General features: G+C 40.5%; 1 protein-coding gene across 1 annotated transcript in view; it reads left to right on the forward strand.

The window, feature by feature from the left end:
• Positions 1–1,202: 1,202 nt before the first annotated feature.
• LOC110502507 (serine protease HTRA1A) overlaps positions 1,203–16,528 on the forward strand; it is a 36,505-nt gene continuing 21,179 nt past the window's right edge. Inside the window, exon 1 of the mRNA XM_021580565.3 lies at positions 1,203–4,739. Within this exon, the coding sequence (XP_021436240.1) occupies positions 4,280–4,739 (460 nt within the window). The 5' untranslated portion in view covers positions 1,203–4,279. The remainder of the gene's footprint in view (positions 4,740–16,528) is intronic.

Here is a 16,528-nt window from a genome sequence, read left to right on the forward strand (position 1 = left end):
ATTTTTTTATAAGATTGAGCAATTATTTTATAACTGGCTTATAACCCACAGCCACCATAAAACCCCTCACACCATCACTCAATGTTTTTGTAGCCTAATTACATGAGTTGAGTAAGTTGCTAAGAGTGACTAGTTCGTATAGGGAACAGTAAAGAACTGGATGTTTAGGGCTGAAACTACATAATCTCCCTGGCAGACCTATATACATGCTTAATGACCAGGGCTGTAAAGTAATTAAGTAGAAACACTTTAAAGTACTACTTAAGTTGTTTTTTGGGGTATATGTACTTTACTATTTAGATTTTTAGAATGTAGTGAAGTAAAAGTAATACGAAAATCTAAATAGTAAAGACAATTATCTTATCTTAATTATTAGCATTCAAAATGTAATGAGTACTTTTGGGTGTCAGGGAAAATGTATAGAGTAAATGTAAAATGTACTTTTTACTCCATACATTTTCCCTGACACCCAAAAGTACTCATTACATTTTGAATGCTTAGCAGGACAGGAAAATCATCCAATTCTGCCTCTGATCTGGCGGACTCACTAAACAAACATTCTTTGTTAATTAGTCATTTCTGAGTGTGCCCCTGGCTATCCGTAAATAAAACATTTAAAACACAAGAAAATGTTGCCGTCTGGTTTTTAAATAAGGAATTTGAAATGATTTACACTTTTACTTTTGATACTTAAGTATATTTAAAACCAAATACTTTTACTTTTACCTTTGAAAGTTACGGTCACAAGACGCAGGCCTCCTTACTGTCCCTAGAATGTCTAAGCAAACAGCTGGAGGCAGGGCTTTCTCCTATAGAGCTCCATTTTTATGGAATGGTCTGCCTATCCATCTGAAAGACGCAGACTCGGTCTCGACCTTTAAGCCTTTATTGAAGACTCATCTCTTCAGTAGGTCCTATGATTGAGTGTAGTCTGCCCCAGGGGTGTGAAGGTGAACGGAAAGGCACTGGAGCGACGGACCACCCTTGCTGTCTCTGCCTGGCCGGTTCCCCTCTCTCTACCGGGTTTCTCTGCCTCTAACCCTATTACGGGGACTGAGTCACTGGCTTACTGGTGCTCTTCCATGCCATCCCTAGGAGGGGTGCGTCACTTGAGTGGGTTGATCTTCCTGTCTGGGTTGGCCCCCCCCCTTGCGTTCGTGCCGTGGGGGAGGTCTTCGTGGGCTATACTCAGCCTTGTCTCAGGGTAGTAGGTTGGTGGTTGAAGATATCCCTCTAGTGGTGTGGGGGCTGTGCCTTGGCAAAGTGGGTGGGGTTATATCCTGCCTGTTTTGCCCTGTCCGGGGGTATCGTCGGACAGGGCCACAGTGTCTCCCGACCCCTCCTGTCTCAGCCTCCAGTATTTGTGCTGCAATAGTTTGTGTTGGGGGGCTAGGGTCAGTCTGTTATATCTGGAGTATTTCTCATGATTTATCCGGTGTCCTGTGTGAATTTAAGTATGCTCCTTCTAATTCTCTCTTTCTCTCATCTCTCGGAGGACCTGAGCCCAAGGACCATGCCTCAGGACTACCTGGCCTGATGACTCCTTGCTGTCCCCAGTCCACCTGGTCATGCTGCTGCTCTAGTTTCAACTGTTCTGCCTGCGGCTATGGAAGCCTGACCTATTCACTGGGCATGCAACCTTGTCCCGGACCTCCTGTTTTGGACTCTCTCTCTACCGCACCTGCTGTCTCTAACTCTGAATGATCGGCTATGAAAAGCCAACTGACATTTACTCCTGAGGTTCTGACCTGTTGCACCCTCTACAACCACTGTGATTATTATTATCTGACCCTCCTGGTCATCGATGAACATCCTGGCCATGTTCTGTTATAATCTCAACCAGGCAAAGCCAGAAGAGGACTGGCCACCCCTCAGAGCCTGTTTCCTCTTTAGGTTTCTTCCTAGGTTCTGGCCTTTCTAGGGAGTTTTTCCTAGCCACCATGCTTCTACAACTGCTTTGCTTGCTGTTTGTGGTTTTATGCTGGGTTTCTGTACAGCACTTTGTGACATCGACTGATGTAAAAAGGGCTTTATAAATACATTAATAGAAAATCAATCAAATGTATCTTTACTTTTACTCAAGTATTACAATTTAGTACTCTTTTCACCACTGTTTATGACCTCTCATAATCTCTCCTGTTGTAAGGCAGTCTGTGTTTATAGCTTTCTATTGATTTGAGAATTATCATATCAAGTTAATCAATGTTATAATGGCCCACACAAATGAATGGGAATTTATTATTCACTATTTAATTTTCTAAACAGCTATATTAAAATGGTTATCTAAAGGTACATATTTTGATTACTCCATCCATTACAGGTACAGTGCATAAGGAAAGTATTCAGACCCCTTCCCTTTTTCCACATTGTTACGTTACAGCCTTATTTTAAAATGGATTAAATACATTTTTTACATACAATACCCCCACAATGACAAAGCGAAAACAGGTTTTTAGATTTTTTTTTGCAAATGTATTCAAAATAAAAAAACATACCTTATTTACATAATACAGACCCTGCTATGAGACTCGAAATTGAGCTCCGGTGCATCCTGTTTCCATTGATCATCCTTGAGACGTTTCTACAGCTTAATTGGAGTCCACCTGTAGTAAATTCAATTGACTGGACATGATTTGGAAAGTCACACAACTGTCTATATAAGGTCACTCAGTTGACAGTGCATGTCAGAGCAGAAACCAAGCCATGAAGTCAAAATAATTGTCTGTAGAGCGTCAAGACAGGATTTTGTCGAGGCATAGATCTGGGGAAGAGTACCAAAACATTTCTGCAGCATTGAAGGTCCCCCAAAACACAGTGCCCTCCATCATTCTTAAATGGAAGAAGTTTGAAACCACAAAGACTCTTCCTAGAACTGGCCGCCCGGCCAAACTGAGCAATCAGAGGAGAAGGTCCAGAGTTCCTCTATGGAGATGGGAGAACCTTCCAGAAGGACAACCTTCTCTGCAGTACTCTACCAATCAGGCCTTTTTGGTAGAGTGGCTAGACTGAAGCCATTCCTCAGTGAAAGGCACATGACAGCCCGTTTGGAGTTTGCAAAAGGCACCTAAAGGATTCTCAGACCATGAGAAACAAGATTCTCTAGTCTGATAAAACCAAGATTTAACACTGTCCTAAATGCCAAGAGTTACGTCTGGAGGAAATCTGTCACCATCCCTATGGTGAAGCATGGTGGTGGCAGCATCAAGCTGTGGAGATGTTTTTTAGCGGCAGGGACTAGGACACTAGTCAGGATCGAGATGAACGGAGCAAAGTACAGAGATATCCTTGATGAAAACCTGCTCCAGAGTGCTCAGGACCTCAGACTGGGGTGAAGATTCACTTTCTAACAGGACAACTACCCTAAGCGCACAGCCAAGACAATGCAGGAGTGGCTTCGGGAAAAGTCTCTGAATGTCCTTGAGTGGCCCGGACATGAACCCGATCAAACATCTCTGGAGAGACCTGAAAATAGCTGTCCAGTGATGCTCCCCATCCAACATGACAGAGCTTGATAGGATCTGCATAGAAGAATGAGAGAAACTCCCCAAATACAGGTGTACCAAGCTTGTAGCATCATACCCAAGAAGACTTGAGGCTGTAATCACTGCCAAAGGTGCTTCAACATAGTACTGAGAAATACTTTTTCTCAGTTTTATTTGTTTATATATTTGCCAAAATATCTAAACCTGTATTTGTTTTGTCATTATGGAGTATTGTGTGTAGATTGATGCAGGGGGAAAAACGTTTTAATCCATTTTGAGTCAGGCTATAGCTAACAAAATGTGGAAAAAGTCAAGGGGTTTGAATACTTTCCGAATGCACTGTATCTAACTACCATCGTGGGTTCGTCCAGCCTGTTCAAAGGGTCTAGTCATTCAGGCCAGTACTTCGATCCACTATATATTCTATAAGTGTAGCATATTCCAAGTTAAGCCTATAATTAATTCAAATAAGCCTAAAAGCAAAATAAATAAATACCGAAGCGTTAGGGCGTCACACTCATACACCAATTGCAATGCGTTTTATTGTCTGGAAAGTGTGCCGGGTCATGTGGAATTGAATAGGCTTTAAAAATGCAGTGCCAGCAAAAAAACGCTAAATCTCATATTGGTGCGCAGTGGAAGTGGATCTTTCCAAATCCCGCTGTATCTGCAGTGGCTGCTCTGCTCTACAATTTTCAGCTAACATATTCAAACGTAATGCAAGTTTTAGAGTAGCCCTGACACTTCTTGTTTACTTCACAATTTTGGGGCAACAGTCCGTTTCACAGTAATCCATCATGTTTTGGTCACTATTGTGCGTAACCGTTTGCTTGGCATCCCTACCTGCCGAAGCACAGATCTCAAATAGGTACGTTGTCGGCTGTCCCAGTCGTTGTGACAAGGCGATGTGCCCACGTATGCCAGTTGAGTGCTTAGCAGGAAAAATCCTCGACCACTGCAACTGCTGCCCGGTGTGCGCCTCTGGAGAGGGCGAAGCGTGCGGCGGCAATGGAAAGCTTGGAGACCCGGTGTGTGCAGAGGGGTTGGAGTGTTCGGTATCGGGCGGAGTGAGCTACTCTGCCACCGTCAGAAGAAGAGGGAAGAGCGGTGTTTGCGCCTGCAAAACTACGGACCCTGTATGTGGCAGCGACGGTGTATCATATCGTAACATCTGCGAGCTCAAGAGAGTCAGCAACCGGGCGCTGAAACTTCAGCAGCCACCTGTTCTGTTCATTCAACGGGGAGCTTGTGGAAAAGGTAACTTATTTTTTAGGCATATTCTTTCATTCCACCACTTGAATGTGCTAATTGTTTTATTAGTCCTTCTGGTGGGTTCCTAACTTTAAATCAGTGCTAGTGTAACTCCGCTTTAGACGCAAATACAATGTCTTCAGAAAGTATTTATACCCCTTGACTTATTCCACATTTTGTTGTGTTACAGCCTGAATTGAAAATATATATTTTTCATCCATATACACACAATACCCCACAATGAAAAAGTGAAAACACGTTTTTAGAAATGTTTACAAATGTATTGAAATACTGAAATATCAAATTTACATTAGTATTCACACCCCTGAGTTAATACTTTGTAAAAACACTTTTGGCGGTAATTACAGCTGTGAGTCTCTTTGGGTACGTTTCTAAGAGCTTTGCACACGAGGATAGTACAATATTTGCCCATTCTTTTCTAAATTCTTTAAGCTCTGTCAAGTTGATCATTGCTAGACAGCCATTTATTTTCAAGCCAATTTAAGTCAACTGTAACTCGGCCACTCAGGAACATTCAATATCATCTTGGTAAGAAACTCCAGTGTAGATTTGGACTTGTGTTTTAGGTTATTGTCCTGCTGAAACGTGAATTTGTCATACCAGTGTCTGCTGGAAAGCAGATTGAATCAGGTTTTCCTCTAGGATTTTGTCTGTGCTTATAGCTGTATTTGGTTTATTTTTATCCTAAAAAAAAACTCCCTAGTCCTTGCAGATGACAATCATACCCATAACATGATGCAGCCACCACCATGCTTGAAAATATGAAGTCATACTCAGTGATGTGTTGTGTTGGATTTGTCCCAAACATAACTTTTTGTCCTGAATATAAAATGTTAATTTCTTTGGCACATTTTTTGCAGTATTTCTTAAGTGCCTTGTTGCAAACAGGATGCATCTTTTGCAATAGTTTATTCTCTACAGGCTTCCTTATATTCACTCTGCCATTTAGGTTAGTGTTGTGGAGTAACTACGATCTTGTTGACCATCCTCTGTTTTCTTTTATCACAACCATTGAACTCTGTAACTGTTAAAATCACCATTGTCCTTACGGTGAAATCCATGAGCAGTGTCCTTCCTCTCCGGCAACTCAGTTGGGAAGGATGCCTGTATATTTGTAGTGACTGGGTGTATTAATACACCGTCTAAAGCCTAATTAATAACTTCCCCATGCTCCAAGGGATATTCAGCGTCTGTTGTTTTTTTTTTTTACATACTGTATATAGCATCCGGTGTCTCTTTGAGGCATTGAAAAACCTTCCTGGTTTTTGGTGTAATATGTGCTTGAAATTCACTACTCGTCGATTGAGGGACCATACAGATAATTGTACTGTATGCGTGGGGTACAAAGATAGTGATTATTGATTTTTAAAATGATTTATTAATGACACCCTATTGTTGAACCCCAAATGAGTCCATGCAATTTGTTAAGCACATTTTTACTCCTGAATTTATTTAGGTTTGCCATAACAAAGGGGTTGAGTATTTACATTGAAAGTATATAGTGCAAGTGATCAATGCTGTTCAAGACTCTTCACAAATTATTAAAGCAATTGAGAAGATCTCCACGGACCTGCGACCTTTGCATGCTATCTTGAACATGTACACTTTCTATTATTACATAAGAAAAGGTTTACAGTTAGACTACAGTAGGCTAGCCTCAAAATGTGGCTATGGATGTTACTCATTTGAAGGTTGCATAAATACTGTTAGGTAAGAGAGCCTTAGTTTCAGGCTTTTAACTGTATTACAAAAGTAATATTGAATTGTTTGGTGGACAACACAAACACATATCAACATTTAATGCTGGGATAGTTACATCTGAGCCACTGGCTTAATCTTATTTTTGTACTTTTATTTTTCATTGATTTGAGGACATGAATCCAACATATAATTTGTTAGCCTATTAACTTGTCGACAAGTTATTTACTGTATTGCAAAAGTGATATTGAATTGTGTTTGGTTCTCAACGCAACCAAATATCAACATTTGAAGATGTAAATACTATGTCACTGACTTAGTCTTGCTTTGATTCCAGTTTGTCGACAAATTAGTGATTGATACTTACTGTATGTTGGATTCACGTCTCCATCTCAACCAAACATCTACAGTTGAAGTCGGAAGTTTACATACACTTAAGTTGGAGTCATTAAACCACATTTTTTCAACCACAACACACAAATTTCTTGTTAACAAACTATAGTTTTGACAAGTCGGTTAGGAGATCTACTTTGTGCATGACACAAGTCATTTTTCAAAAAATTGTTTACAGACAGATTATTTCACTTATCATTCGCTGTATCAGAAGTTAACATACATTAAGTTGACTGTGCCTTTAAACAGCTTGGGAAATTCTGCAAAATGATGTCATGGCTTTAGAAGCTTCTGAAAGGCTATTTGACATCATTTGAGTCATTTGGAGGAGTACCTGTGGATGTATTTCAAGGCCTACCTTCAAACTCAGTGCCTCTTTGCTTGACATCATGGGAAAATCAAAAAAAGTCAGCCAAGACCTCAGAAAACAATTGTAGACCTCCACAAGTTTGGTTCATCCTTGGGAGCAATTTCCAAATGCCTGAAGGTACCACGTTCATATGTACAAACAAAAATACGCAAGTATAAACCCCATGGGACCACACAGGTACAAAAGTATCTATATCCACAGTAAAACGAGTCCTATATCGATATAACCTGAAATGCCGCTCAGTAAGGAAGAAGCCACTGCTCCAAAACCGCCATAAAAAAGGCAGACTACGGTTTGCAACTGCACATGTGGACAAAGATCATACTTTTTGGAGAAATGTCCTCTGGTCTGATGAAACAAAAATAGAACTGTTTGGCCATAATGACCATCGTTATGTTTGGAGGGAAAATGGGGAGGTTTGCAAGCCGAAGAACACCATCCCAACCGTGAAGCACGGGGGTAGCAGCATCATGTTGCGGGGGTGCGTTGCTGCAGGAGGGACTGGTGAACTTCATAAAATAGATGGCATCATGAGGAGGAAAATTACGTGGATATATTGAAGCAACATCTCAAGACATCAGTCAGGAAGGTAAATGGGTGGCAAAGGGGTCTTCCAAATGGACAATGACCCCAAGCATACTTCCAAAGTCGTGGCAAAGTGGCTTAAGGACAACAAAGTCAAGTTATTGGATTGGTCATCACAAATCCCTGACCTCAATCCTATAGAAAATATGTGGGCAGAACTGAAAAAGCGTGTGCGAGCAAGGAGGCCTACAAACCTGACTCAGTTACGTCAGCTATGTCAGGAGGAATGGGCCAAAATTCACCCAACTTTTTTTGTGGAAGGCTACACTAAACGTGACCCAAGTTAAACAATTAACAGGTAAAGCAAAAAAATACTAATTGAGTGTATGTAAACTTCTGACCCACTTGGAATGTGATGAAAAAATAATAGCTGAAATAAATCATTCTCTCTACTATTATTCAGACATTTCACATTCTTAAAATAAAGTGTTGATCCTAACTGACCTAAGACAGGGACTTTTTACTCAGATTAAATGTCAGGAATTGTGAGAACCTGAGTTTTTAAATGTATTTGGCTAAGGTGTATGTACATTTTCGACTTCAACTGTGTGTTAAAGAATAGGACTAAATCTAATTAAACTTGAAATGCACTTTAAATCAAGTTTGATTTATTCCTATTCTTTAACTTTGATTTTTGGTTGAGATGGAGATGTGAATCCAACACAATGATTAACTTGCAGATTACTTTTGAAATCAACCTAAGCTTAAAAACCTAGGCCGCCCAAATGTATTGTCTATTTTAAGTTGAACCCTGTGTTGAATTGAAACACCAGCTGTTGATGACGTTGAAAATGCTATATAGTCCAAAATAGTATCGTTGTTATACTGTATGATTTATAAAGTATGGTTAAGTTTAATTTCCCCTGTTAAATCTACCCTATGAAATGACTGATAGCATTAGTGAATATATTTAGCTATTAAAATAACTGTCAATAATCGTTCTCATGATACCACATTGGTTGTAGTCAGTGACAAACTTCAAAGCTAAGCAGAGCTGGGCTTGGTTAAAACCCTGGATGGGAGATCAAATGAATAGCTGTTTATAGATTAACTCTCCAGTAGGAGGTGCTCCCCAGGCTGTTTTTTTCTTCTTCTCATGCTGGCTATAAATCTTCTTTGGGATAGGGGGTGATATTTTGACATCCGGATGAAAAGTGTGCCCAAAGTAAACTGCCTGCTACTCAGGCCCAGAAGCTATGATATGCATATTATTAGTAGATTTGGATATAAAACACTCTGAAGTTTCTAAAACTGTTTGAATAATGTATGTGAATATAACAAAACTAGTGGAAGCTAGTTCCTATGGCTTCCACTAGATATCAACAGTTATTGGAAATTGGTTGATGTTTTTCCTTTGAGAAATGAAGAGGTACGGCTATTCAGAATGAATGTCAAGCCAAGTATACTCTTTTGTTTGGGGCGCCCTCAAAACAACAATTGATTGTGTTAGTCTGAATTTGAAATTGATTAAATCAAGATTTTATGTCACTGATCTACACACAATACCCAATAATGTTAGAGGGAAATTTGGTTTGTAGAAGTTAAAATGTGCTCAACAAATTGCATATTAAGTTGCATGGACTCATTCCATTTTAAATAATAGTGGTTAACATGATTTGATAATGGCACCCTACCCTATTAGGGTACCTCAATCGACTACTGAATTTAAAGCACAGACCAGGGAGGTTTTTCAATGCCTCGCAAAGATAGACACTGGTTGTAGATACAGTATGCAAAAAATAAATAAAGCAGAAGCTGAATATCCCTTTGAGCATGGTGAAATTATTAATTAGGCTTAAGATGGTGTATCAATACACCCAGTCGCTACAAAGATACAGCCGTCTTTCCTAACTCAGTTGTCGGAGAGGAAGGAAACTGCTCAGGGATTTCAACATGAGGCCAATGGTGATTTAAAAAAAGTTCCGGAGTTTAATTGTTGTGATGTCAGAAAACTGAGGATGGATGAACAACGTTGCATTTATTGCAATAGGTCATTGTTGCTGACTTTATCATGGAGTAGCCTATATTAATTTCTAGGATTAGATTAGAAAAATTGTCCATTAAGTTACAAAGAATGGAAAATTGTCTTTGGCGCTGCTGCTTACATAAACAATATAAAAACAGACATAAAACATACACATTACACACATTGAGCATTAACTCACGTCAGTTCATCAGAATCTTATTTAGGATTGTCTCTGCGGAGGGGATAAATAATTTCTTAAAGGTCCAATGCTAATCATTTCTGGGTAACAATGAAGTATCTTACTGTGATTGTTTTCAATGAAATGGTCAATGAGAAACAAAAATAGCTTCTCAGCAAAGGGCAATTTCTCAAGCAAGAATTTAGCTATTATTTGCAGAGAGGTTTGGTTTTCTTATTGGTGATGTCACCATTGGCCACAACTCCATCCCACCAAAATAGGCTAAAATGTCAGGCCTTTTCAAGCAGCTTTTACACTAAAATGGCATTATCATAATTTTCACAATTTCATAGTATTATTCCAACCTCATGGTGTGGAAATGTATATGGGCTTTTAATGCCATTCTTCCTTGCAAGTGGCACCTTTTGTTCTTCGAACGGGCGGCATCATTTGGATGGAGGCATGCCGCTTGTGGGTGACCTGAAGTGCTTTCCTTGTAAAGTTCTGTGTGTACACTTTTTGGAGTTGTGACTGATTGCCGCCAACTATTTTGCTGGCCTGATAGACAACTTGTGCCAGTTTACTCCTGTTTCTTACTGAAACATTCTCATACCAGAAGATGTTGAAGGTTAAAACACTCTGTAAGTGATCTGTACACCATGGTCAGTGTGTGTTTGCTTGCATTAAAACTTCGTAGCTTCCTTTAGTATAAAAACACTACCTTTTGTATGGACTCTACTCTGTGAGTCCTCAGTTTCAGCCAGTGCAGCTGAGCTGCAATCTGTGACGCTTGTAATCAGAATCAGTGGGACTCAACATAAACCAGACCGTCTATCCATCCCAGATATGTTTTTGTTATGAAATATAACATTAACAATTTGTGGCAACCTTTTAAGGGGTTGCTATTTCCCTCCTCAACTTTGTCATTGCTAGAGCATTGTGTCATATAGCCTTGTGAATTATCATGGCTGGGCTTGTGTCATATAGCCTAGTGGATTATCATGGCTGGGCTTGTGTCATATAGCCTAGTGGATTATCATGGCTGGGTTTGTGTCATATAGCCTAGTGGATTATCATGGCATCTGATGTTGTTTCAAAAGTAGAATTTCAACATATTTTTACAAGGTTTGTCTGGGCATAAGCAACATTAGAATAGTAGAATACATCAAAGTTTGGTTGTGCATCAGCAGTTTTTCTCTTGTAATGTCAATCACTGACAGTCACTCAATTAGCCATGTCAGCTAACAATTTTTAGCAATCTAAACTTGTAGTAATACAGGGGGCCCCCATTGATTTAAAATGTTTATTTGTCATATACACATGTTTATCAGATGTTATTGCGGGTGTAGCGAAATGCTTGTGTTTCTATCTCCAACAGTGCAGTAAGTAAGTCACTCTCACCCAGATATCATTAAAGAGCAACAGACCCTAAAAAGCAACTTCTCATTTTGAAAATGTTCTATGTGGCATCGATATGAGTCAGAATATTCTAGTGTCAAAATGGACTACTAAGTATTGATAGGATCATTTTGGTCATAAAGTCGGCCTCGTCCAAAACTGAGATTTGCGAGCTGATAGGAAAAAATTATATGTCAAGGGTTACCATATCAGTTTTTCTGGCAGCACCCAAGTAATCATCAATTCAGATTACAGCTTCACGCGACCCAATCATAATGTGGTGGTCAATTTGTGTTGACATTCAATACCTCTATGGGGCTAGTTAGGTCCCATTTACATTACATAATGTAAATGGGACAATATTTTTAAATGTCAAAGGCACAAACAATAATGACTTAATGACATACCAACTATAAGTTGTAGAAATTCATATACAAATATTGGCACTGCATCTGTTCCTAACATTTTCAAAATGTGAATGACTCTGAGGAGGATGATGCAGAAACGACCTTTACACTCACACCTCACCCACTGGTGGCAGAGAGATCAACAGTTCTTTAACTGTGTTCTTTAACTGTGTGTGTATGTCTGATGTGTTTATAGCAGAATCCACCTCTAGGCGAGTAAACTTTCACTGCGTCAGCTGCTGTGTGTGTGCATGTGCTCAGTGCATATCACAGTATTTGTTTTCAAAATGCTGCTTCAGTGTCAGACAGTTAATGTAAGTGTACAGAAGGCTATCTGAAGCTTTTTGAAGGTCTCTGTGTATGTATACCTTTTCCAACATGAGGACACACAAGGCAGGCCAAAGTTATGTCTGAGAGTGTCTCCTCCGTGATTGAGCAAACATTTGGGATGCAAATACTTGATCCAGCTCTTCTCCAGCTCCAGTCAGCCTAAAAAAGCAAAGTGCAGCTCTGTGCCAAGCTACATGAAGGCCTCTGGCCAAGTAAATAGAGGCTCCAGACTACTGGCCTCACTTAAAGCAAACGCATGAAATTACACTTGGTACATGATGTAATTTGCATCTAGTTTCTGAAGTTGTCGATTATGCAAGTTGTTTGAAGTGTCACAGGATTTAGGTAAAATGTTGCTGTCCCATGGGCCCCTCTTGTGTTTTCTCAACTCATTTAGTCACAGACTGGGATATATGACCTGCAAAAACTAGTTTTAGATTTATTGGTATTTTACAAGAGGTAAGATAATACCAATGTTGACTTTAGGATGTTGAGAACAACCTTTTCATTCATTTCAATTCACACCCAAAGGAACAGCAACATTATGCACATCTCTGGTGAGTGATTGGGGCTTGCTGCTTTTACAATGGCAAGCTGTGTTGATGTGCTTTCAAATCAAACGAAAGTTAATTGGTCGCGTTCAATGGGGAATGTGAATTGTCTTTGATTATGCTTGGTGGCTCATATACAGTATGCTGACCGTGCACATATTTCCTCCCAGCCTTCTCGTCTCTGCCTCGCTTTTGCCACTCTTCCCCTGTTTCTTTCTTTCTCTATAACCATGTTTCCATCCACAGTTTCAGGGAGTCAAGTCATATAGTATGAAAAAAAAAAGTTTAAATCACGACAGTTGTGATGGTAACAGAAGGTTTCGGTGTAATTTTATAAATGCCGACAGATAATGTGTTCGTTCTATATGGTGGGATCTTTTTGTGTTGTTAAAATGAATTATGCAGGAAATGGCATTGGAAACCCATTTATGCGCAAATATTGATATAATAACTATCATATCGAAAGTACATTTGGAGTCATGCGATGATATGGTGTTTGGTCCTCCCACTAAAATTTGGGAAACCATGCAGTTTTCAGGCTATAGATTAAATAAATGATGATGAACTTCACAGGGTGGTGTATGAGCATGATGCTCCTTTCCAATAAATGTGGAAGGTCCCATTCTGGTGACATGATGATCGATGCTTGACTGCCATTTCACAAATATGAATATTCTTGCTGTTATCCATAATAGGTGAATCTCGTCATGTAGACTAGCCAACCTGCACAGCCTACCCGTACTGTCTGCGAGCTCTTGGCTAGAGCGCATGTACCAAGACCGGAGGAGGCCATTTGGTATTTAACGCAACAGTTTTTGTGACAAAACTATGGGTAGAGTTGAAAATGCTATGGAAACACATTGAACTTTAGATTTGTATTCGGTACATGAGAAATTAAGCGAATATTTTTTTTGTGTTCACTACATCATCACGCAGTGATTTTTATCTACAACAAGTCCATTTGGTGGAAACATACTGTACCATTGGTGGAGAAAATGTGCATATTTTCTTTATGTGGAGTCTAGAATATTCTCATGAAAATATGTCGGCAATTTGAAGAGAACCTAGTTTACTCCTTCCTCTGCTTTATCATTTTCCATATTTCTTTCCCCATTCCTTTCCCAGTCTCTGATCCCAAATATAAGGCACATTCCCAGACTGTAGTTCACTACCCAGTCCTCTAGACTATACCCTTTCTAGTTTCACACTTTCAGTTCACCAGCAAGGGTCTAGGGTCTAGGGACAGTGACCAGGGATTGAATTGGGATTGTGCTTTTCTGTGTTTGTTCACAGAGCTCAGTGACTATGTTTCCTTTGACTTAGGGACTCTCTCAAAGGCTTAGTGAATGTGTATTCAGTGCAGCCAATGCATTTGCTGTATCACAGCCTCGCGAATTACAGTAATACTGCAGAAGGAATGCAATCCATCTGACACTGCAACCCAATCCCTCTGCATGTAGGATGGGGATAAGGAAGAGCAGCTTCCTTAGGGAAACTCTCATAAAGTAACACGGAGACTGGTGTGTGTTGGGGAGTGCTTGATACAAGAGTGAAGTTTGGTTTCTTGATGAGGTCAGTGAGTTGGAGTGTGTCTAATTAGAGGGAGAGATACATACCTGGGTGGAATGTCTCTTTGAGAGGAGGTTACTGAGCTGGCCCTTGGAGATCATGACTATCTAAAGAAGCTCATTGTTTCATGAGCATTTGAGTGGTTTTGTGTGTTGCTACATGTTGCATAGACATAACGAGACATGTAGAGAGAAAATGTGGCTCCATCCTCCTCTACTCTTTCCCCCAGTTCCCCCACTTCTGAGGAGGTAAAGTTGAGGGCACAAAATTGAGGGCACGGCCACTCTGCCAGACAGCCAGGCCAGACGAAGGTAACTGATAAGACAACATGGACCACCATTCAGGGAGCCAGAAAAGACACGACTAACATGTAGCCTGCAGGGTAGGAGTGTTTTGCCAGTAACCGAAAGGTAAAAATCTGTTGTTCTGTCCCCGAGCAAGGCATTTAACCCAATGTTTCATGGGTGCCATGGATGCTGTTTAAGACATCTCCCCACACCTCTCTGATTCAGAGGGGTTGGGTTCAGTGCGGAAGACACATTTCAGTTGAATACATTGTTGTACAACTGACTAGGTATCCCCCCCTTTCACCCTTAGATGACGATAGGCTTTGCTTTGCTTCTGATGGTACCCCTCTCTCTTCCTCTGTCTCAGTCTGTAGTAAAGCATGCCTGCCTGGGGATTGAGCACTCAAATCAAAAAGCCATCTGTCTCAGTTTAACTATTTGTTTGTAGGACCTTTTTAAGTATATTTTATTTGACACAATTCAACATTGAAATAAATATTGCCAGTGAATGTGGGTCGACTAAACTTATACAGTATATCATTCTGTAAGGAAGCTTATGCAGATGTCCTCTATTTCAGAACAGTAAAAAACTGATTGTTTTTCAAAGGCATTCCAATGCTATTCACGATTTTTTTTAAACCATTATTTAACTATGCAAGTCAGTTAAGAACAAATTCTTATTTACAATGACAGCCTAGGGACAGTGAGTTAACTGCCTTGTTCAGGTGCAGAATGACAGATTTTGACCTTGGCAGCTCGGGGATTCGATTCACCAACCTTTTGGTTACTGGCCCAATGCTCTAACTACTTGGCTACCTGCCGCCCAGGTTTAAGTAGATGCTCTCCATCCTTGGTCCATATGCTTTTTGATTTGTCTTGTGGTCGACTTCATTCCATCCGGCGTTGACCTGATCTGAACCCCAGCTCCTCCGACAGTGTCTCATTAATAAATAACCTGTCACTGTCTACGTACAAGGCAACAGTACCTTACACTGCTATGGAAGGAGCGCACACTGACTACATCTGGTTTGTGATTTTCCGCAAGAAAGGTTTCATCATCAACTGGCACAAACCCACTCTCCTTCATTTCCACTGCAATGATGTGTCTGTGGAAACAAATCAGGTATGTCTGTCAAGAGGGAGAGCCAGGTATCATCATAACGTTGAGAAGTGAAGAAGACAGGTTGTAAATTATGACCTCTCTAGAGAGACTTCAGACTGATCTTAGGTCTAGATGTGAGACTTATCCCTACTGTCCAATCCCATTGTGTTTGAGCTATGTTCTTTTCCATTCCGTGATTTTCTTGTTTTAAACTTTAAGGAGAATACTTCAGACCCTGACCTTCATTGCAGATCTACTCTAATTGTACTACACCAGCTTAGCTCAAATGCTCGTCGGATGTGGCAGGGCTTGCAAACGATTACAGACTACAAAGGGAAGCACAGCCGAGAGCTGCCCAGTGACACAAGCCTACCAGATGAGCTAAACTACTTCTATGCTCGCTTCGAGGCAAATAACACTGAAACATGCATGAGAGCACCAGTTGTTCCGGAAGACTGTGTGATCATGCTCTCGGCATCCGATGTGAGTAAGACCTTTAAACAGGTCAACATTCACAAGGCCTCAGGGCCAGATGGATTACCAGAACCTCTACCACAAGCATGCGCTGACCAACTGGCAAGTGTCTTCACTGACATTTTCAACCTCTCCCTGTCCGAGTCTGTAATACCAACATGTTTCAAGCAAAACACCATTGTGCCTTTCCTCAAGAACATTAAGGTAACCTGCCTAAATGACTACCGATCCGTAGCACTCACGTCTGTAGCCATGAAGTGCTTTGAAAGGCTGGTCATGGCTCACATCAACACCATTATCCCAGAAACCCTAGACCCAATCCAATTTGCCGATGACACAACAGTGGTGGGCCTGATCAACGACGAGACAGCCTATAGGGAGGAGGTCAGAGACCTGGCCTTGTGGTGCTAGGACAACAACCTCTCCCTCAACGCGATCAAGACAAAGGAGATAATTGTGGACTACA

The sequence above is a fragment of the Oncorhynchus mykiss genome, chromosome 23 (genome assembly GCF_057628025.1).
Source record: "Oncorhynchus mykiss isolate SJ-2025 chromosome 23, ASM5762802v1, whole genome shotgun sequence".
Classification (NCBI taxonomy): Eukaryota; Metazoa; Chordata; class Actinopteri; order Salmoniformes; family Salmonidae; genus Oncorhynchus; species Oncorhynchus mykiss.